The 23,853-nt window shown below is 40.2% G+C and overlaps 2 protein-coding genes across 2 annotated transcripts; both read right to left on the bottom strand.

The window, feature by feature from the left end:
* Positions 1-312: 312 nt before the first annotated feature.
* LOC113171453 (neuropilin and tolloid-like protein 1) lies at positions 313-10,207 on the bottom strand. Its single transcript, XM_026373809.1, has 10 exons — positions 10,014-10,207; positions 9,774-9,839; positions 9,246-9,380; positions 8,907-9,155; positions 4,442-4,483; positions 4,104-4,231; positions 3,121-3,349; positions 1,886-1,999; positions 1,636-1,780; positions 313-850 (listed from the first exon to the last, which is right to left on the bottom strand). The coding sequence occupies exons 1-10, from the start codon at positions 10,039-10,041 to the stop codon at positions 313-315; spliced, it is 1,674 nt and encodes a 557-aa protein (XP_026229594.1). The 5' UTR covers positions 10,042-10,207.
* A 9,617-nt stretch (positions 10,208-19,824) lies between these two features.
* Positions 19,825-21,999, bottom strand: LOC113172486. Its single transcript, XM_026375469.1, has 2 exons — positions 21,533-21,999; positions 19,825-21,088 (listed from the first exon to the last, which is right to left on the bottom strand). The coding sequence occupies exons 1-2, from the start codon at positions 21,985-21,987 to the stop codon at positions 20,554-20,556; spliced, it is 990 nt and encodes a 329-aa protein (XP_026231254.1). The 5' UTR covers positions 21,988-21,999; the 3' UTR covers positions 19,825-20,553.
* Between the last annotated feature and the right edge of the window lie 1,854 nt (positions 22,000-23,853).

The following is a 23,853-nucleotide window of genomic DNA, read 5'->3' as shown; positions in this document are numbered from 1 at the left end:
GAAAGTTGGGTGCAGTCCACTTTATTCCTGTTGCATACAATGTAAATATTCCACACAATCTGAAATATATAAAACCAAAATAGCTGTAAGGATCAGCATTCATTCATTCATTGAGTCAGCCATAGTGACTAGCTTGAACTTTGCAAGTTACGACTAACTTCAAGTTACAATTCTCAGCATTAAGCGAATTATCTTTGCTACTGTTTTATCAATTTGCCATTATTCCTCATATTGATCATTTTTATTATTTGAGTGCAGTTCCATTTGGGCTTTAATTTGTTTTTGTTTTTTTTTTTCAATTTCCATGTTGCATTAAAAGTCATTAGACAGTGTACGGTGGACAGTGTGATCCAACCCTGACGTGCCATGGTGGATCTGATGATGGTGTATGTGGTGCTGGCTGGTAGTGGGACCATCATTCATCATCAGGTCATCCTCCTCATCCCCCCTATACCCCTCTACACCATCCTGGGAATAGCTGTGCTTCATCACCACAATGCTCCGTCGACCCGTCGGTGTGTTATGATGTGAGAGGCGCGGAGACTGCTGGCTCACCATCCCTGGAGGCGGAGGTGGCACAAGACTCCCCCCATCAGCGGAGATGGTGGCATCCCTCATGCTTAGGTTGCTGCGGCTACCGTGGACACTGCCATGCGTGCTCCCCTGCTGAGAGCCACAGTGGTGGTCTCGAATGCATTTGCTGGAGGAGCGGCGGAGCTTGTGGAACTTCTCAAAGTCCTCAGCCAGGGCGGCATCTGTCAGGTCACCAGATGGGACACGTCGCAGAGTGCAGAGCTCATAATGAGGGGGCTCAAAACCAGGATGGAGAAGGGCAGGGTCAAAGTCGTCTCTGAGAAGAAGTGGACCAGAGGAGAGTACTTTATGATGCAATGGTTTAGACTATTGTTTGTATAATTCATTAAAAATCAACTTGTTGCAGTGACAATAAACATCACTGTTGTGTTGTAAGTACAACACATACAAATCCATTTATACCATATCACCTTTTTTGGAGTATTCTGTACCTGCAAATAATATACAATCTCCACATTTAGCTTATTTTTGGAAGCTCTGAGGGACTAAATGTTGAGAAAAGCCAAATACAACATTGATAGTAGATGTAACATTTAGATTTGGGCATCTGGTAGGCAGTAGCATTCATTTGGAGCTGTGTTCCAGACTACTTTATCCATTATAGATTTAACTTTTGGCTCTATTTTGATATGACATGACAGTTAGGGAAACAAATTGGTCTCTAAATGCTCCGTTGTGACCACCAAATAGTCCTATTTCACAAATTCTGATCTTTTGTTTTAATAAATAATATTGGTAGAGCAGCTTACAACAAGAGGGGGTGCTTCTAGTTCCCATCCTTATCTTGACTATCTTGCAGCAAATATTGAATTTTGCTCACTTTGTAAGATGTTTTCCCAGAAACCTTAAATCATCAAAACCTAATAAAGAGGTTGGGAGATTATTAGTTCTTTTTTCCTCATGTGTTGTCTTGCTGTGGTGCAATCTATATAGCTTGACTGTATGATAAGCACTATCATCAAAATGTACAGTTTACCTGTGTGTGATCGACTTGTATTGTAGTACTTTTTTTGTTTTTGTTAAATGACTCAAGCATTTCACCTGCGGATGATGTATTTCTTGCGAGGCTGTTTGACCTGGATGATGACAGAGATGATAAGCAGGATGACAACCAAGCCACAGGTTATTCCAATGATGGTGAGGTTAGTGTTATCCAGCGTGTCCAGGATGCTGGCTTTCCTCTTCTCTAGTTAGGAAGATACATACATAAAAAAAGCGACTTATGGTTAACCTATGTGTTGCAACTGCATTAAACAGTGACAGTGAGTTTTCAGCCTGTGTGTTAGGATACCTTTGCAGTGGTTTTCATCCCAGGGGTAAACACAGTTCTGGATGCCATTGCAGACAAGCGTGTGGTTGATGCACATGTTGCTATGGCAAAAGAAAGTGTCCCCTTCACATGGCGCTGTAAAACAAAGGTCAAGAGAAGTACAACAACAAATCCAACTCTGACTTCTTTTCTAGCTTTGAGCTGATATTTGTGTGGCTCAATTTGCTTCTTCACCCTTGAGCAAAGAGTATGTTTCTTTCTTACTCACTGTGGCTTTAGGGCTGCATTAATTGATTCCTTTGACACTTGGGGACAGCTGACACTGTTGCCTACAGCTTGCCCAAATGGGATTGTTGGGTTTTCTCTATAATTTTTTATATAAATATTTTCTGTAAGGTCTTAAACCTTACACTGTAAAGTGCCTTGAGATAACCTCTGTTGTAAATTGGCGCTATACAAATGAAACTGAATTGAACAAGCTGTAAACTCACACGGACATTATTTTATTTTTTAACTTGTTATTGTTATGGAATGTGAAGTTGTGTTTCGAGCCACTTAACAAATATAAGTCCAGTATTCACTCTCCAATTAGCTATATCTTGGTTTGCCAGTTGATGGTCCAGTTCTGATCTTCATGTGCCAACTGTTGGAGCTTTTCATTGCTCTTCTGTGGATCTGGACCAGAAAGATTACCTTTCCCCTCCCAAGGGTATCTGTGAGCCTCGGGAGCCCATGATCCTGTGACTGGATCACTGTTTATCTTTCTTTGAACCACTTTTGGTAGGTACTGACAACTGCATAGCATCAAAGACACTCTGACTCATTGTCTAGTCATCACAATTTGATCCTTATCACAGTAATTAGGATCCTCACATTTTCCCATTTCGACCATGCTACCTAAAATATCTTACTCCTTTACACCTGTCCATGGTTTTAATGATGTGGTTGATCACTGTATACAATAATAGACAATACAGTTATTCATTGGCGCAACTAAAGAATATTCATATGGTTGATCTTGAATTTTGACTTGAATTATTACAGTCTAGTAGTGCCAAGTCTAGTCAAAGTCATATTTTATTCATATTTGGATAAATATACTTCAATATATTAACTTACATTTAAGAGTGTCCTACTCCTCATGCTGTATTTGTGACTTCCACTGTTCACCAATGGGTATAATGCTGCTAACTGCTAACAAGAACTTGCTGTGCTTCTGTTAAATGCAACAAGAACAGTAACATGGATTTACTCACGTTCGTGGAAAGTTGTAAAGAGGATTTTGAATTTACTCTTCCTGCTGCCCTCATCTGCCCACAGCCTCACCACGCCCACCGAGGACACCAACATGACATCGTTGGCCACGGTGGAGCAGAACTTGTTCTTTAGGTGCTCAACCGAACTGCTGCCGTCATAGATGGCAACAAAATTTCGCTTGCATTCATTTGAGTTGTGCATCTCGTACTCGAGAAAACGCATGTAGATCTGTGGAGGAGCAGAATCAATTGAAACCCACATTGAATGAGGCATTTACTGATCCTCGCTCACATTGATTTAAAGAATATAAAATGAAGACAAAATATATATGTTTCTGCACTATTTCTAGATTAGAAATCAAATGTAGGCTAAATCTATGTCGAACCATTGTTTTTTTTTTTTTTTTTACACAAAAGTTCAGTGTTTATAGTTTTGCTTAAGTCATTTGTTTTATTCAGTGAAAAACATGTCCAGATGGCACTAGTATAGCATTGTGGTAGTGGGAAATGTGGCATCAGTCAAAGTGTCATAAGTCACATTGTTATTCTAGGCAAAACGGAGATTTGGAGTGAAGGTTACCAAGGGGGCAGTGCAGGTCAAAAGAAGGCCGTCCATCAGTGATCTCAGAGGACGAGCGGGAATCAGTTTGATTTCTAACATAGAAAAAGTGCAGAATCTTTGTCTGGAAGTGCTTACATGGCATAGTTAGCTTTAGTTCAAAGAAATAATGTAATATTATTTTATTGCCATGACAGCCTTTTCATTTTGGGATGCAATCACTCTTCCTTTTTATTCCAATAGCTAATTTTGGTACAACTTCCTCCTGTTCAGCCACTTTAAAGAATTACATATTTTGCTTGCACTCACTTGTAAGTTGCTTTAGATAAAAGCCGAATGACTAAATGTGAAAAAGTACCAACAACTGACCAAAATTCAGAGCAACCACACAAACAAGACCACAAACAGTTTGACATATGCAGACCTTAGCTCTTGGTGGAGCCTTGATGTACCATCTGCAGTCCACAGCTTCATTCTGTTGCGCCCGGTTCTCCTTGGATATCTGTGTGGAATCTACAAAGCCTTCTGGACCACTCAGCTCAAACTCACAAACTGTACAGAAGAATGTTTTTGCATTAAGGTTTCTACTGATACTAGTTCCCATAAGCTGTGGAATAGTAGAAGGAGTGTTAGCAACATTCAGCATCAATGAGCCCTCAAGAGCATAAAATACACCATTTAGGAATACTATGCAAACATGTTTTCACAGTTAGTGGTATCTAGATTGAATCAAAACAGTGCTGAAACAATTTGAACACTCACATGGCAGTACTGGAAGTGCCCCAAGCTCTTTGAACTCAGGATCTAAGAACAGAACATAATACTGTCAGCAATAAAGACAAGATTTCAGAAATTCAAGCGTAGATGGTCTTAAATTGATCACACATGCCCGTGTAGGTTCTAAAACATCTTAAAATAACTTCATCTCCAGCGACCCAATGATATGAGTATTTTGGCTCTACCACAATGGGTAGAGTGACCTGTCATTTTACTAAAATGGCCATCCACTAAAAATGGCCAAACAAAAACAGCTTTCCTTAGAAACATGTAAGCCTATACTTATCCTGAGAAAGAAAGGTTATGCTCTCTGCTATATAGCTGAGAAATTAAAGATTTCTTAAAGGTGTACTCAGCAGTCTCCAGAGATATGCTGCAACTGGATCCAGTCAGGACAGAAGACACAGAGGAAAGCTCAGGTGCACATCTGTCCAAGAAGACAAGTACTTACGAGTGTCCTCTTTGACAAACAGATATTTCACTGCTACTGAATGTGCTGTATCACTGAATAAAACAAAACTCCTACTAAGGTTGTCAAATCTGAAGAAGAGGTTGCAGTGGGCTAAGATGCACAAACAGTGGACTTTAGATCACTGGAAGCAAAGTGTTTGGATCCAAACATACAGTACAGAGCTCAGATACAGAGATTGTGATACGGTAGATGGTAGATGAATGATAGATGCCTGCTTAACACAATCAGTGAATAATGGAGGTGGAGGATCTGGGAATATTTTGGCAAAAGGAGAGTGGACGATCATGTGCAGAGCATCCTCTAACAGCCCATTACCAATCCATACTGAAAAAGTACACTATTCCCTCTTGGCAATCACTGATTGGGGATCAACTTAATTTTGCAGCAAGACATTGACCCAAAGTGTTCTTCTACGTTATGTAAGAATTATCTGGAGAAAAAAGTAGCTGTTTCCAAACGTTTTCCTGCCAACATATATAAAAAATATTGAATAATATATTTACTGTATATAAGAGTAAGGATTACAACAAAATGTCTGACCTTATTTTCTGAACTAAATACAAATAAAAATAAATAATAAATGAAACCACAGCATAGAAATAACAACATTTAAAGACATATTGGATAGGAAAATAAAAACACAGCTGGCCCGAGGGTTGCATAATCCATGTACCACCACATTCATTCTCTCTGCCCTCATTTCAACTATCTGTGAAAGCCTCATGCCCTTCATCAAAAAGAAAAACACACACTTAGTATCAGAAAAGGAAGAGATATTGTGTTCTAAATCTTTGTGCTGATGAATCTACTTGCTTGGGTAGATTATAAATCCTGACATAACAGCTTAGTTGAGTGCAGATTAGACTCTGCCAGCGATGACAACCCAGTGATAAAAAAAATGTCGCATCCTCTTTTGTTTTCAAAACTCTTTTAGTAAAACGCTGTTTGTTATTTTGTAAATGACAAATCCATCATTTTTTTTTTGTTTTTAACTACTTGTTTGACCACCATGGGGAAATCATTGTTGAACAGCTGCACATAGATGATGGTGTTTTATCCAAAGACGTGTTGTAGGATGTTCCTGGGCGTCCACCCTACCAAACGATCTACAGCTTCCTCCAAAACACCAAATACAGTAGTATAAAATAAAAACTACACTAATTTAGTCCAAGTGGAGTCAAGCATTAAATATGGTTTATTTTACTCGCATCTTAATGTGACAATTTCAAGGACCAGGTGACACATTCAACTGTGGGTCCAATCAGATAGGACTTAATCCTCTAATGTTTCTTATCCATTTGTTTCAGGCTTGACTAGATTATTCATATTCATTCATGCATGTGTGTGTGTGTGTTTCGGTGTTACACCTATGGGTTCACAAAGGTTTTAAACCTGATGAGATAAAGCCGAAATATACTGTAGAATGGTTCATGTAAATCCTGAATGAAAATATTTGATTTACACAAGAACACTGTTGAAGAATATAAATAATATACATTTACTTTTTTTTACAGGGAATCTGATAACAAGTTTAACTGGCGCCTGAGAGCTCTCTGAAAAAGACAGATCCATTTATCACTGCAAATATTTCAGCTTTTTTGCCAAGGAATTTGTCCAGACGATCCTGTTGATCCAGTTATATGTTAAAAATTGGTTCATCAAATGCAAAAACTTAAAAATAGAAATTTAGTCCAGTCTTATAGACAGATAAACTGTTCAGAATTATTATCATTGCTGATCCCACAAAAAAAAAACTGAGAATTTCATTGGAGAAAAGGAAAAGCAGAGGTTTCCATTCTCCTTGGCATCATTGTTTACACAGACCACCTTTATCACTTCATTTCCTCAAACATCTCCAGGTTTCACTGGTGGGGTACTTTTTCAGTTTCTCTCTGCAACAGAAATGACACATAACTCAGCCGCCACAGTTGTATTTATAGACCTGACAAAGGCTTTAGACAAAGAAAAAGACTGTATGCTGCAGATTTGTAACATGCAGTTCTACTGTTCCAACGTACAAGTAGGGCATTTCTGTGCAGACCCTTATTTAAAGCATGTGCTCTTTATATATAACTTGGGAGAAATTACAAACAACCAAAAAGCTGGCACATAATCATCCTTTAAGTTTGCATGGTTGATTAGAAAAGCCTAATGAGAGGAATTAGACAGAAGTTGAGCATTTGGCACTCAGAGGCTCATTACACTGGATGTAAACACACTGCTTCTCCTAATCTGTCAATAATGAAAAATATCTTATGAAAGGGGCAGTTTTTTATAGGAAATGTTTTGCTTAAGTTTTTCAGTTTCTGAAAATATAAATGCTTAAATATGCTTACTTAAGTCATTATCAGTGAAAGTTAAGGAAAAAAACTATAAACTGTGAAAATAGTTGGTGTGAGGATCTTAGAACAAACAGCACACTCATGAAGTGAACAGACAAACAACTTTGGCCCTCCAGCAGCTTCAAAACTAGTGTGTTTGGGACACGCTCACAGAAAGAAAGAGAGAAAAAGAAAGAAAGATGGCTGGATGGGCAAAGGGATGCAGATTAATCTTTGCCCCTCGTCAGTGTAGGTGGCCTATAAAATCTGTTGTTAATAAAGCCTCTGCCTCGGACTCCCTTAAGCTGCTACTGCGGCTCAGCGCTGACAAGCTGTATTCCCCTGAAGACAAGCTTTCATTAATTCTTGTGTGTGTGACTGAGGAAACAAGAGCTTGTGTGTGTGTGTGTGTGTGTGCGTGTGGAGTGTATGAGTATATGCATGTTTGTAGAAATGCTCCCCTCCTCTTCCCTTGTCAGCTGCAGCTGGTGTGCCTGCACTGCAAATGGAAACAAGACTACATCCCCTGCAGTTAGCAACCAGACTATTATTAAACTTGCAACTTTTTGACATAACGTGCACAATACTAAGTTAGCGGGAGCTAAGATATGTTGTACACTGCCCCTTTTGTATGTAATGAAGTTGAAGGTTTAATGCATAGTCCAGTGTGCATGCAAAATTGTACTGACCCATGTTTTAATTGGACTATATGACCAGCCAAATGCGGCAAACACGAAAAGTGAAAGACCATGTAAAAGAGGTAGTTTTGGCACATAGCAGCCAACAATGTCAAAGTCACAGCAGGGTAGTGGACTGGGAGATAGTGCCAAGACTGGGAGTCAAAGGATTAGAGCCATAGTAATACGCTAAAACTCAACCTCAAGCCAGGAGCGGTTGTAAGCGGAAATGCAAAATTAGATGTACTTATTGATTTTGTTACAGTCACACTCCAGAAAGAAACTGACTGTACAGACTGTTTTCCCAAGACAAAATCAATCAATTCAGCAAGTTCCCCAAGGCGGCATACTGAACATGTGTACCCATGTGACACCATTATAGGGAATCTGACAGAATCTGTGTAGGAAGAAGGTGGGGGTGGATGGCTGCATCAACAGAACATTACATACTGTTACAAACTATTTTAACTCAAGACACTTAAACTAATCCACTTATTTCTTCACTCAACTCTTTGCATTTCATATTAAATAGGTTAAAAAGGAAACTGTGACACAATACAAGCACGGGGTAGCACAAGCACATCATATGAAACATTAAAAGCAGCTGAAAAACATTAATCTTTATATATGATACTGTATATTTTTTATAAACTACAAACGTTTTCTATTGGCCCAGATTGGTCTACTTCAGCAATGATGCGCTACAGCCTCACAACTATGGTCCTGATAGGTAGGTGAAACTGAGGTTCAGATAGGCTTTGGTCACGTACGTCAAACTTTAGGCCAAGAACACACTGCACTCGTAGCCTAAATGTTAATTTGTAAATATTCTTCGGCCACCACACTATCTGGTTTTATCACCACAAAGCCGGCTGCTGCTGCTGCAGCTGCTAGAAAAAAAACTTTAGGAATAAACCACAATAGCAAGGAAAGTTCCGTCCTGCAGTGCAGATGCTTTGAACTTAACTTTCATTGCTCACCTTGTGTGAAGTTGTACCACGCAGAGAAACCAATGGCCTCAAGTTCACCATCAGCCACAAACTTGATGTACAGGTACCTCCCACTGGAGCGGACATATGTTGGGCTTTCCTGCCCGCAGTAGCGACCGATGATGGGCGAGAAACCAAAGGGCCCATCGCGGACCTCAATGTGGTCAAACTTACACTCCCATGACGGCTCGATGGAGTACTTCTCATTGAAGAACAGGTCGATGCACTGTCGGGGAGAAGCTACAGGAAGAAGGCAGGTGGCAAACAGGTGAGAATAAGAGCAGAGTTGACAATAAAGGAGGTGTGAAAGTGGAAAAATAAATACCTCACCTTCTATAATGTAGATACATTCCCTCTCAGGTGGGTATTTCTCTGGGTAGTTGGGGGAGGTGAAATAGCCTCCATCAGGCTCCTTCACCCAGGTCCCACACTGCCCAGCTGGGGTTACACCTGAATTGTTCTTCACTGGAAATAGACACGCGTTGTACAGACAGACAGACAGATGCAGCAAATGAGTGTGGCCTGCTTATTGTATAAGTTCATTTATTTTTAAATACAGTATTTTATACAAGTAGAAAAAAATCTCCCTTTGGGGAAGATGGAATTTAGAAATATATGGCATCTTGCTTATAGTCTGGTTATCAGAATAGCGGTGGAAGTATTTTCTCTTTATTAAACTAATCTACTATTTACTTAAGTTCTAACTCTAATCATATCTCAGCATTTCAGTCATTGGGGTTTAAGTAATAATAATTTTTAAAAAATACAAGCAATACACTGTCTGGCGCCTGATATATAGGCCTATCCTATATCATGGATCCCCAAAGTGTGGGCTCAGGATGTGATGTGATGTGATACCTTGAGCTTTGGTTTTGGTAGAAGTGGCATCAGACAACTCAGGTGAGATGAGACTTGCTGCTAAAGCTGCGAGAGGAGAAGATCAACTTTAGAGAGGACGTCTGCATCAGTAAGCGGGTTAAGAAACACTGGAAAAGCTATTTGAATCAGAAAAGCTTCATTAACTATCACCATACGCTCCTGGAGGATGATATTTCGCACGGTTGAAATCAAATGCCTGAGTGGGTTATGGAAACTTACCGATGGGCAGCAGAAGTTTAGGCACCATTTCTGTCCCCCGATGAGCAGCTCTGTGTCAGATGTTGCCATTAAAGTGTCCTGACCAAACGGCTCCGTCGGTCCCATCCCATCTCTGGGTAAAATGTGCTATTAAGCCCATCAGCTCCTCATCAAGTGATCCGGATGCCGGAGCGGAGGACTCCACATTTCCCCTCTCTGTCTCCCCGAGTGCTCAAAGGATTAGACGCGCGTCCTGCGCAAACCTTCACATTTTTTACTCCACCTTTAGGCTCCAATAATCCTCTCACACAGACTGCGGTCACTGGCAAAGCTGCGCTCATTGCAGAAGTGGGACGAGGCAACTAATATTGTAGTGCAGGCAGAGTATCAACTCCTACAGTTGATGCAAATCTAATGGTTTCCACAGTTTATTGATGATATAATAAGTACAAATCAATAAAAGAAGGCAGTCTCATTCACTCATTAACTCCAGATTACTAAGAAAAGCAACAAAACACTGCACTAACTAACTAACTATCTCCACTGCAATTCAATCTTTTGTGCATTCCAAATGTTAACTGAAAGGGATGTTATTTTTTATTATTTTGCATATAAAACTCTAATCTGAAGTGTGTTATTTTTTATAGGACACTTAAAATACAGAGGCAGACCAGAGTGATTTTGCAAATGTTTAGTAAAACTTTAATTAGAACATTAAAAAAAAAAAAACTATAGAGAGTAAAAACGGGTAAAATCCATGAATGCAAAATAAACAAAATGAGATACTGTTAAGAGAAAACTGTGAAACAGCTAATCATATTGTCACACTCTGCACTCATGCTATCTTGGCTGAACAGACAATGTTTTGGTTTATACACAGCCTTCACCCAGAACACATAACTGACAGACCCCAGGAGCCCGGTTCCCACACACAGACATACACACATACACACCCACTCACACTGTGTAGCCTACATTCTTATATCACATGACTATAAATAAAAGAATAAGGAACTCCCTCGGTGTACTCTCTCTCAGGGTGTTACACTGAAGAGGGTGCCCTTTGTACAAAGAATACGCTGTCTGTGTCTCATCTGTCTGATTGCAGGGTTTCTTAGCCAGGAGTGAAGCTCATCATAGGTGACAAACTCCTGACATTTCTCTGGTCCTTTGAGCCGAATACGTGACTGTTTTGGCGACGCTGAAGTTCTACACCGAAGTCTGCCGACAGCCAATCCACCTTAGAGGGGGTTGAAAAGACCTGAGGCGTAAATTCGCCTCTGGCCGGTGAGTAGCGGATCGGCAGTGCCGCCACTACAGTGCATCGGATTCTGACCCATCTTGGGTGAGCCTGGATCAGAAGGTGAGATACTACACGTAAAGACGGGTGTGAATGTGTATTAAGAAAAAAGGTACCAGTAAGAACGGCCAGTCAGAGCCGATCTAAGGGATCAGTCAGAATCCCATAGTAATAGGAGGACCAGTCAGAGTCCCATAGGATCCACAGAGGTGTGAATGTTATACGTGTGCGTGGAGTGATCAGGCCAGCATTTTGAAACCTGCAGGAGAGGTTTGCGCCCTGATCCGATTGTTATTTTACCTGTGAGAGACGAAGTACTGACGCTCAAAAGCATCAAGGTCGGACTCAGTCCATAAAAATAACACTGCACCAAATTAGTTGGTGTAGAAGGACATGTTATTGTCCTGCTGGAGGGCTTGAATGTCAGAGAACTCTCTCACCGGACCCATTAGTAGGTAAATGATATCATACATTTACGATGTAATACAAATATACCGATAGACAAACTTCAGAAGTAAAATATAGTTTATCTCCAGATAATTTCCATAATGAAAATAAATTTGTAATCACATGTTGCGAAATCTGGCCGACTAAGATACAGTATAATTGCATTAGTACGACTGAAGAACATTTAAAAGAACAAAATTTCTTATCACAAGTACGATACCCAGATTAGAAATGGGGAAAACACAGAGCAAGGAAAAAGCTGTGTCCACATTGGAAGGCGATGAAAAGTTTATGGAGACTCAATGTGCGGGGGCAGGACAAGTGAGTCAGAAGAAATGGAGGAAGAGACATGGTTTCAGTGGAAAGTTGAGAGTGGAAGATGTGTTGGAATTACAGTCAAAATTAAAGCTGGAGATGATGAAAGTGAGAGAAGAAAAGAGAAGAAGAAAACGAACTGAGTATAAATTGTCAGACAAATGGTTAGAACAGAGCAAGGTGAGAGAAGTGAAAAGAAGAGAAAAGGAAAAGAGAAAGAAAGAAAAAATGAGGCAAGCCCATATGGTGCAGGAGGAAGATGACACACAAGTACGACACGAAGCAAAAACCCCAGTCCCCGAAAAGGCCGCCGGTGCAGAGACAGCGGGAGGAAGAGTAGAAAAGCCTAAAATGAAAAGCTCAACAAAGACGAAAATGACCAGAGCAGGCACCCGAAGAACTCCCCCTTGTCATCAACCTGATAGAAAAGTTAAAGTATCCCGTCAAAAAGAGTTGTACCCACACAAAGCTCTAAAGGACCATGAACGCTCATTCTCTGAGTGGAGAAATGTAGAGCAGGATACTGTTAGCAGCGAAGATACAGAGAGCGAGGACGATGATGAGGACGGCGGGGTTAAGGATGGGTTAAAGGATGATGATGACCAAGTAGATGACAGACCCACAATCAGAGTATTTCCAGCCTGGACGACTAGAGATAAGAAGAAAGCCTTAGAAGGCCTCCCAGAGCCAGGTGCAGACCCTGAAGCGTGGGAACGAGCATTTCATGAGTTCAGAACGAGCTTTGGCCCAAATGGCCTAGAGTGCCATCCATGCCTGCACATAATATTTGGACATAGATGGGGAAAAGTTAGAGGAGTATTCACTGGTCAAAACGGGAATGGAACAGAGGTGTCTGCAGCAGATAGCCAGCCACTACAAACAGCATTGACTCCTGTAATGGAAGCAGTAAAAACACAGTTTGCAATCAAAACGGATTATGGCAAAATAGGAGACTGCAGACAAAAGGAAGGAGAAGAACCCTCGGACTACAGAGATAGACTCGAAGAGGTGTTTAAGAGACACTCAGGCATTGTGCATAACTCAGACCCAAACTCTGCATATCAACAACTGTTAAAAATGGCTTTTGTAAAAGGCCTCAGAGACCCCGTCCAGCTGCTGGTGAGAAAACAATGGGTTAATTTAGACACAGGATCAGTGCAAGAGGCAGTTAATCATGCTAAGCACGCAACAAAAGTGCTCGAACAAAAAGACAAAATGAAGGGGGCGTTCAGAGGACGTGGCAGAGGCCGTGGCAACAGTTTCGGAAGAAGAAGAGGTGGATATGGTCGAGGACGTCCACCATATCACAATAAGCAACAATAGAAGGACGAAAACTATGAGAAAAATCAGTGTTATGTCTGCCACTAAGGAGGGCACTTCGCCGCAAACTGTCAAAGACAAAAACAACCAGCAATCTGCATGACTACAATCTGTTGAGCCTGAAGATGGGGCACAGCTACACATAGATATACATGCATTAGTAGCACAAAACAAAGTCACGGGAATGCCAATGAGAAAAATTAATGTGTCAGGAAAAGAGTATAGTTGCCTCTGTGACTCTGGTGCTTGCACCACAGTTTTAACTAAAATGCCATCACAGTTTCAGGCCAGCAATAAAGTAGTTTGGGTAAGGAGCGCATCAGGGCACATAGTACAAAATAGATTATCACAGCCACTTCGGGTAACTGACGCACAGACACCCACAGACCTATGGTCAAAGGATTCAACGGATGTAGGACTGATAAAAAGCGCGGCTCCAGTGAAAGTAGAAACAACTTCACATTACAGGCCAAGGATTAGACAATATCCCATATTGCAGGAAGCACAAATGGGCATAGAACCTGTAATAAGTGACATGGTGAAATCTGGAATATTAAAACAAACCACAAGACAAGAAGTTTCCTGTATGACACCCATCTTTCCCGTCAAGAAGCAAGCTGCAGAAAAGTGGCGAATGATTCAAGATCTACGAGCAGTTAATGACATAGTGAAAAAAGAAAACGTTGAGATAGTGAATCTACTAAAATATGGAGAAACAGAGGATTTAAAACCTCAGCAGGCAAGCTGCTGACACATGCACATATTTTAGAAGAATTGTTAGAAGCCGTTCAACTTCCAAAACAACTGGCCCTGTGTAAGTGTGCAGCTCACCAGACTGATAACTCAGACATAACACAAGGGAACAATTTTGCAGATAAAGCTGCCAAGGCTGCAGCACGAAAGGACATGCCAGCACAAAAACAACTCATGTACACAGATGCGATCACTGTAGACATACTAAAAGAAGAACAACAGGCAGCAACACTGGCAGAAGTCATGGATAAAAAGAGGGGCAATGTTGAAAGACAATGTGTACATGATTGATAGCAAACCGGTACTACCGAAATCCCTACACAGTGCAGCAGCATTAGTGAGCCATGGGTTGACCCATGTCTCAGCAGGAGGGATGGTAACTGTAACCAATATTCATTTCTACGCTATACATTTTGAAACTTCTGCGAAAAATGTTTGTTGCTAAATGCATGACATGTCAAAAGAACAACTCACAAGGCAGACTACGGCCGAAGAGAGGACAGTTCCCAACACCACCACACCCATTTCACAACGTCCACATGGATTTCATTGAACTGAGTCAAGAAAGAGGGGTTAGATATGCACTAGTGATAATAGACCATATGTCAAAATGGGTGGAGATCTACCCAACGAAAACAAATGACGCTATAGCCATGGCAAAGAGCTTATGTGACCATTATTTCCCAACGTATGGGATACCAACCGTTAAAAGATCTGACAATGGCACACATTTTGTTAATCAGGTGATAGACACAGCATCGCAAATGTTAGGGTTCAGTTTGAAACACCACTGTTCATATCATCCACAAAGTGCAGGCCTAGTTGAAAAAACAAACGGAACTATTAAACAGAGACTGAGGAAAACAATAGCAGAGACCGGACAGCCATGGCCGGACTGCCTCTCGCTAGTCAAAATGTGGATGAGAATAACTGCCACAAATAACGGCCTTACACCATTTGAGATAGTACATGGCAGACCGTTCCCACTCCCTATATATAATGGGGATATTGAGAAGTCAGATAAAGAAAACACAATTATAGATTGGATGAGACATATGTTTGAACAAATTGAGATCAGACAGACTAATGCTGTCCCAGATGAAGCTGTGCTTTCTGTCAACAGGCAACCGAAACCAGGAGACTGGGTGCTGATAAAGGTTATCCAGCAAACGAATTGGAAATCACCACGGTGGGAGGGACCATACCAGGTGCTGTTAACCACACCAACGGCCATAAAGATCGCTGAAAGGAGCACCTGGATACATCAGAGCCATTGTAAGTTATTACCACTCGACGCCCTAGAGTCAAGAGACAACAGACTAAGAGGGTGCACAGTGAAAAGTCTAGGATAACCTTTGGGGCGGTCCACCGTCCTGTAGAGGTCATTAGGGCCCTACAGTGGGGACAACAGGAGGGACCTCCTGGCACCAAGGGCTAGTGAAGAAAACAACGTGGATAGGGTCAACAACCTGAAAACCCACCCTGTACATCCTCTGTAGGAGTCTGGCATCATAAGAACCTTCTGGGCGGTGGTGAGTATAATGTCTGCTACATCCATAGTGATTACGGGCAATGATGCAACAATACAGCAACAGACTCCCACAGTGGGACAATATTCAGACCCATGCCATGGTGGAAGCAAAGACAATTGGGGACACACAGCAGGCGTCCTCTGGTTTTGCTATAATGGGACAATTGAAGCGACATTTGTAATCCCCGACGGTGTGTTGGAAAAAGCTTATGATAGTTGGCCCTATAGCGCTGACAAATGGCAAGGGTATGTATGGTATATTGAAGGTAGACCGCGACCTGATTATGGAGGAACAACATGGGGATATGCGGTAGCAAGCACGGACAGGAGCTGGGGAACAGATACTTTCGGTTTTTATAAATCTACAGAGAAACAGGTGTATTCCAATCTGACTTATGCTGACGGAAAACTCTCATTTCACCTGAACACCACACAAGGAGCATTAACAGCCAACCAAGGTTCACACAGAACTTGAGAACTTAACGGCAATTACATCGGCAGGATTCAGCGCCTTAGGCCCATTTGCAGCAGCAGTTAGAAATACAATAGCTCAACATCAGTTCGCATTAGACATTATCCTAGCAAGCCAGGGAGGTCTTTGTCATGTAATAGGAGATCAGTGTTGTACGTATATCCCAGACATCTCAGAAAACATGACAGAAACGATACTCCATTTGAATGCCTTACTGACACAAATGAAAATAGATGACGTAGCTCCATCTACAGGTTGGAGCCTGTGGAACTGGCTGATGTCCGGAGACTGGAGAGAAAAATTGATGGGACTAATTGCAGCAATGAGTATGTTTATCGGTCTGTGTTGTATTTGCAGTACGTGTATAATGCCTCTACTCTCCAGGATGGTGAATAGCATGATGGCAATACATGTGCATACATACATGGCCTTGATGCAGCAAGACCCGGAAGCAGAGGAGGAACAGGACTCAGAAGACAAGACTACTATCTAAGGGAGAAAGAACCAGATGCTGAGGATCTGCGTTCCAACAGGGGCCATGTGCTAGTAACCTCTGACCCCATCCTGAACTGGACTGTGATACTCTAACGAATGACGATGTAATTGAAAATCTCATGAAGTGATTACATTCTGATGATATAACAGAGTATGACAAACAGGAGGGAATGTTAAGAGAAAACTGTGAAACAGCTAATCATATTGTCACACTCTGCACTCATGCTATCTTGGCTGAACAGACAATGTTTTGGTTTATACACAGCCTTCACCCAGAACACATAACTGACAGACCCCAGGATCGGAACAGCCCGGTTCCCACACACACACACACACACACACACACACACACATAATCACACCCACTCACACTGTGTACATTCTTATATCACATGACTATAAATAAAAGAACAAGGAAATCCCTCGGTGTACTCTCTCTCAGGGTGTTACACTGAGGAGGGTGCCCTTTGTACAAAGAATATGTTGTCTGTGTCTCATCTGTCTGATTGCAGGGTTTCTTAGCAAGGAGTGAAGCTCATCATAGATGAAGCTCATCATAGGTGACAAACTCCTGACAGATACGAATACAGAAAGCACAGTTACAGTGTAGGGCAGTTACTGTGCAGTAATAGTTCAAATACAGCAGCAGTGAACCAATAAAACGATACATTTATACATTTTTAAATATACCTTCAAGTAGATCACAGATGTAACTTGGTCCCTAATTTGTAAACTAACAATCGCTGGTAATCAGTGAAAAGATTTTATTGCACACGTGATGTGCTCACTTCTCCTGGTTCTTAGTAGAACTCTGGCAGAATATTCTGAATGAACTGATGTCGTCTAATGGTCTTTTGGGGGAGATTAGACGAGAGACCGTTACTGTTAAATAGTAAAAAGATCTGTAACTCTCTTTGTTCTTTTTCTGTTTCGTTGTCAAATACAGTCATGTCTGTTTTGTACATATCTCCATTTGGATCTGGACGTGCACCTTTTTAAAACTTCCATATAACACCAAAATAGTATAGCATAGTACTACAAAATATACATTCATGAAATTAGAAAAACAAAAGTTAAAAGAACAAAGCAGATTAAGATTAGCATTACATTGTGTTTAACTGTACACAGTGGACAACTGGCCAGTGAATTATTCAGGTAAATTCTTGAGTGCATTGGCTTTCAGGTCAAAATCTTCACTTTGGGCAAGCAATGAATCGATAGCATTATTTCCAAATGCAAAGAAGGGGAGAAAGATGATATCTATGAATTCCAATTTAGCAACATATTTTAGCCATGATTTTGGTTCAGGTCCATATTTTGGCTGGCACCTTTCAAATGCTTCTCGGGTGTGTTTGTCAGATTGCACCTTATCTAAAAATTCTTTGTCAGCTACCTCTGCGTCACAGTTCAAATTAATAATCACATCATCGTCTGAATTAGAATTATTATCCTTGAAAAGAGGACTGGGGTTGTAGTTTGGGAAAGGACAGATGTCTCGAGCAACAGAGGCAAGGTGGGCTGCATCCTGAGGGGGGCATTGCATGTTCCCCATCTTGATATGTGTTTGTCAGCTGAAGGAGATTTTGACCAAGAGCAGTTTCTGCAATAAAGACTCATGCGACCCACAGACATCATTAATAAAGTCAGAGGAATCATGACGTCAAAACTGTGGTTAATTATTGTGTTACAATGCTGACCTAGTTTGATGTGTTCTTCATCTTGCCAAAGCATATTGACATACATGTTGACACCCTAAGTGGACTGTCTAGTATCAAAACAAGAAAAAAAGCTCCCTTAAAAGCTTCTAAAACAGACTATAATACTACATGTATCTCTATATCAAGTGAGTCGATAAAGATTTCATCAAAACCTTTTTTGTAAAAACAGTAACAGTAACATGTAGTACAACAGAGATGGAGACAGTACACAACAGGGACAGCAGAAAAGTGTTTATTAAAGCTACAGTATGGAAATATTTTGAATCCTGCAATGTTGATTTGTCAGTTGACAGTGATTTAAGAAAAGTATATGTGTAAATATTTTTGAATTAGCAAAAAAAAAAAACAGTTGTGTTCAAAGACATAATTAAAAAAGGGGGAGTAAGTGGAATCATGACACTAAAGCTGCAGTCAACTGTTGTATAGTCATCAATGTGAGACTGTCTTGTACATCTGTCTTTTTGATCTGTCCTTTTTGTATTCTATACACTTAATATTAACAAAATTAGTGAGCTGTTATAGTAGTTGAGGATTTGTTACAGCTTGTAACAAATTGATTTCCAATTTGTTGCTGAGTGCTAAATAAGTATATAAATATATAAAAATAGAGCAGACCACCTACAATTCAATAAAATCTGACTATTTCAAAATCGATTTTCTGCAATTAATTAATTTAATAAATATAATTAAATACAGAACACAGCCTTATTTACTTGGGCAAGCACAATAGTGGTTGAACTTCAGTAATTTAAAACAAATAAACATAAAAAAAACGGCATGTTTGAGTGGGCCCATAGTCTTTTGGTGAAAGAGCCAAGTAACCCTGATTGTCAGTGTGTGTAATGTGTTATGAGCAACATTACTGTCACATGTAGTAAAAGTTATTAGGTGAATGTAGTGAAATAAAAAGTTATATTTTTTTCTCTAAAATGTTGTCGAGCAGAAATATACAGAACCATAAAAACAAAAACATGAAGTAAATTGCAGTCAGGTCAAACACAGGAATGCATGTAGTTTAGTGCCATTCCTGCCTGATCCATCACAGGCAGAAAAAGCTCATGTGGGTTATTTTCTACTACCTGCTAGCTAATGTAGTAAGTATTTTAGATTCAACACCACTGTTGTCATGACTGACATACACTATAGAAATATCTACAAATATACTACAAAACACTACAAAGATTCTTATTTTAAAACTTGTAAACTTTGAAATAACACCCACATTGTATAGAGTAGAAGCTGTTGTGAAATATAAATTCATGAAATTGGACAAACAAAAGTCACAAATGTTTAAACACAAATCAGATGAAGCAAGTAAGGCAAATGAATCTCATTACATCATTGTCCAAACCATATGAATGATTCCTTTTATTACACTTTTATGCCAAGACTAATTACTCTTCAATATAATTTTTTTCTGAACTTAGTTGTTCCACTATTTTCATGTCCCATTAATCACAAACTAACAAACTTTGAACGCATTGTGTATAACTGTATTTGGACAGTTGGTCAGTGAACTATATAGACCATTTCCCGAGTGCATTAGCTTTCAGGTCAAAATCTTCACTTTGGGCAATCAATGATGCACAAGTATCATTATTAGAAACAAGTGCAAAAATGGGATAGAAGAAGGTGATAACTGACAGTTCCTAATTAGCAACATATTTTAACCATGACTTTTGTTCAACGGTTGCCTGGCATCTTTTACTTGTTTATTAGGTGTGTTTGTCAGAGTTTTGCAATTTATCCAAAAATTCTGTGTCAGCTGTCTCTGGGTCAAAGTTCAAGGTACTTGTCATATCATCATTAGTACCAGTAGGATACATATTTTGTCCATCAAAATCATTAAATTGATCAGCTGTAGCATTTGTAATACGGAGAAAGTGAAGTTTCAGAATCATTGCAAAAGACCTTGCCAGCATCCCACTGAGTGCAGTGATATTTTCATTTACTGGTACTGTGTAGTTTTCTCCCAGTCTGGCCAAAGATGGGTCTTTAATCAATCAATCAATCAATTATTAGCATAAGATACTTTAGTGAGATAGACAAATAATAAAATCACAGAAACTGACACCATCAGTCATAGAATACACACATTTAGTAGTGGACATGTGTCCTTATTACATACGTTGCAGTACTTTATTGGGCTTTATTGGGATTGGGCAGTAATGAATACCTGTCTATCAATATTTTGTCGGTTGACCAGTGAACTACTCATTCCATTTTCTATGTGCATTGGCCTTTAGGTCAAAATCTTCTCTTAGATTTATCATTGATTCTTTGTCAACATTTAGCTGAGGGTTGTTGACAACATCCAGCCAGACTAGTCTAGCAATGTAATGCAACCATGTCTTTGGTATGTGCCCATTGAATGGCTGACATTTTGCAAAAGCTGCTTGCGTGTCATTTGATTTCGGCACATCATTCAAAAACTCTTTACTGGCTTCCTCTGGATTGCAGTTGAGATTGAAGGTAATATACCGTTCAGGAGCAGGGATGCGTCTCTTTCTGCTTTTGCTGACGTGAGTCGTATCGCTTTCAGTTCCTACTGTTGGTGGGATGGGAGTTCCTTCTGTCTTCTGCAGCTCTACATGTGTTGAGTTGGTAATACGGAGCAGGTGAATCTCCAGGCTGCTCTGAAAAAACTCACCAAGCATGATGTTGATCCCAAGGATGTCATCTTTACTGATCTTGTTCTTGTCTTCTTCCAAAGTTTTCATGTCATGCATGAGCTGCTTCAAGTACCTTGGTAATATAAACACACACACACACACACACACACACACACACACACACACACACACACACACACACACACACCCAAGAGCATATTCAAAAACAGTGCACATACATTCAAAAGTAGGCATGAATAGGTCTGAACACCACAGAGGTGAGAACATGACTGGCTGAAACTGTGTTAACACTTAATCTAGCATGCTTAAATGACCCGTCAGGCTCACAATTTGTGGAAGGTTCCCTGGCAAACAAATCTAATCCTGTGCTTATGAATCCATGCCTGAATGTTCTCAGCGCTCAACTTGATGGCCGACTAGTGCCCAAGTTTGTTTTGGGCTCTCTTAAAACTTCAAATTCATTTCTATACATCCCTGAAAGAAATAAAGTGGGGAAACAGATTTTTACGAAGGCTATGTAGCTTCCATTAATGTTGACACACATTGGAGTACTTACCTCTCTGTCTCCTCTTTCATCCTGGTGGGGTTATTAGCAATATGAGGTACCATCCTCAGGTACCTGCTGATCGTGTACACATGTGGTGGATAGTACAGGTCTTTCACAAATAAATCTGGTATGGGTCCAGAGTCTGACACCCATTCACCCCTCACTTGTTTGGCAAGAGTGTCAAACAGTACAGCTAGGGACAGGGCCACTACCCCAATCCCACCATAAGTGACATTTCCCCCCCTTCCAAAAGTGGTCTTCAGGCCCAGGGTGAAGTCCTCCAGCTGCTTGGGGGTGAGGGACGACTGCACAGCCGTGTAGTGGTCGCTCAAGGGACGTGAAGAGTTGGCGGACAGCATGTTGAAGAAAAGAGGACTGGGGTTGTAGTTTGGGAAAGGACAGATGTCTCGAGCAACAGAGGCCAGGTGGGCTGCATCCTGAGGGGGGCATTGCATGTTCCCCATCTTGATATGTGTTTGTCAGCTGATGGAGATTTTGACCAAGAGCAGTTTCTGCAATAAAGTCTCGTGCGACCCACAGACATCATTAATAAAGTCAGAGGAATCATGACGTCAAAACTGTGGTTAGTTAGCCATCAATATGGGACTGTCTTGTACAAATGTTTGATTGTCCTTCCAAAGTGTATTGACTCAAAGTTGCAAAATAAACCTTATCAGAAGGTAAGACCCATTAGTGATTGTCAGCAGACAAACAGACACAGTTGCTGTTCTTTAATACAGCATTTATTTTAGGCTGTAATAAAGCCTGTGATAAAGGTTTTTTTTTTTTTTTATATTTAGTTTTTTTATTTTTTTTTTCTTAGAGTTATTACATTGGTCAATGTCATTTACTTAATTAAGTAATGTAATTTACTGATTTTAAATGTGATAGAGAATTTCCAAATCAAACTCACATGATGTCACACTGCAGGTGTGACCATCCTCAAGTTGATCTGCTGAAAACTGTTAATAGAAAGACAGGTATACATTAGGAAGTCTCAGCCTCCACTGCACTTTCTGTTTCATGCTAATCAGCAGATTCTAACACACTAAATAAAGGGAAACTCATATACTTGTGAAACATAATTATATCTTAATTATAACAGCTTCTGGAATGATGTGGAGAGGACATCACTTTTGTTTACACCTGTTTGACAGAAAAATGTGTGTGTGTGTGTGTGTGTGTGTGTGTGTGTGTGTGTGTGTGTGTGTGTGTGTGTGTGTGTGTGTGTGTGTTTGTGTGTGGGTGTTTGTGTGTGGGTGTTTGTATGTCACAGTTGTTGATCTAGTGCACAACTTTACCAAATGACTGTTGAGTCAGCAGCATCAAGTTTACCAAGCAGTGATAATGGTATGTGACTGACCGAGATGGCAGTTTACCTTTACCGAACGTTACTGTACATTAAGCACAATTCTGCTCAGGAGGTCTGTAATTTGATGCCAACTGTCCCAGTTTCAAAGGTGGCAGAAGGACCCAAACTGAAAATGTACTTACCTAAAATACATACAGAAGTACAGGTACAGTACTTTACCAGACAAATGGACATCAATCAGACTAAGTTAGTGATAAAAACAAATGTGCGTCACAATCTAGGTATTAAACACTAGTGAATTTCAAGAATTTGTGTCTGTGTGTCAGAAATAAGGTTGCTGTAAAAATCTGAAGTGTTCACGTCTTCAATTCTTGCTCAGATTCAGTGAGAGAACCACTCGAGAAAAACCCGATCAATTTGATTTCAATTATTCGAAAATTAATAAAAAAAAATAAATAAAAAAATTTAAAAAAAAACAACAACAAGATCAACAATACACTGCAACTCAGTTCGGAACAAAAAGTGGTAACAACTGTTAATTTTGGAGCTGGTTGATTTGTGTTTTGCATTAAGAATCTGCAGCTGAATGTATTACCAGAGAAAATGTATTTCTCTGATAGTCAAGTTTATGTTAACTATAGGCTGCTTTACTGCTTCGATAGCTGTAAATCTGTGTTGATTTCACTCTTTTAAAGAATTTTCCTCATTTGCACATATGTTCCCCTGTAGAAATGCACACACAGTGAATAGTTGCTCTCAATCTTCATTTGAGCTTGAGTAGAGCGTCACAGCCACACTCATCACTTTCTCCATGAATCACTACCGTGTAAGATAATTGGCTTCCTTCTTGTCTTTGATTCATTTAAGATTACAAAGTGATGGAAATGACTAGTGGCTGCCATGGTGCAGTTCACTGATGGCTTGTTTGTCCAAGAGAGGGCAGCAGATGCTTGAAGAAGAGATCAAATATTGCCTTCCACTGTCAGTAAAGTGGAACATTATCCTGGAAGCATGCCGC

Source organism: Anabas testudineus, chromosome 17, assembly GCF_900324465.2.
Source record: "Anabas testudineus chromosome 17, fAnaTes1.2, whole genome shotgun sequence".
Lineage (NCBI taxonomy): Eukaryota > Metazoa > Chordata > Actinopteri > Anabantiformes > Anabantidae > Anabas > Anabas testudineus.
Note: the sequence above shows the minus strand (reverse complement) of the source record. Positions and strands in the feature narration are given on the sequence as shown.

Bases quoted from the DNA above. Each gene is read 5' to 3' on its own strand.
- LOC113171453 (XM_026373809.1), bottom strand. From the start codon at position 10,041: ATGGTGCCTAAACTTCTGCTGCCCATCG. The intron at 9,156-9,245 runs GTGAGGTATTTA...TTCTTCCTGTAG, and splicing joins ATGTATCTACATTATAGAAG to CTTCTCCCCGACAGTGCATC. The intron at 1,781-1,885 runs GTATCCTAACAC...CTTCCTAACTAG, and splicing joins GGATGAAAACCACTGCAAAG to AGAAGAGGAAAGCCAGCATC.
- LOC113172486 (XM_026375469.1), bottom strand. From the start codon at position 21,987: ATGGGGAACATGCAATGCCCCCCTCAGGATGCAGCCCACCTGGCCTCT. The intron at 21,089-21,532 runs GTAAGTACTCCA...TATATTACCAAG, and splicing joins ATGAAAGAGGAGACAGAGAG to GTACTTGAAGCAGCTCATGC.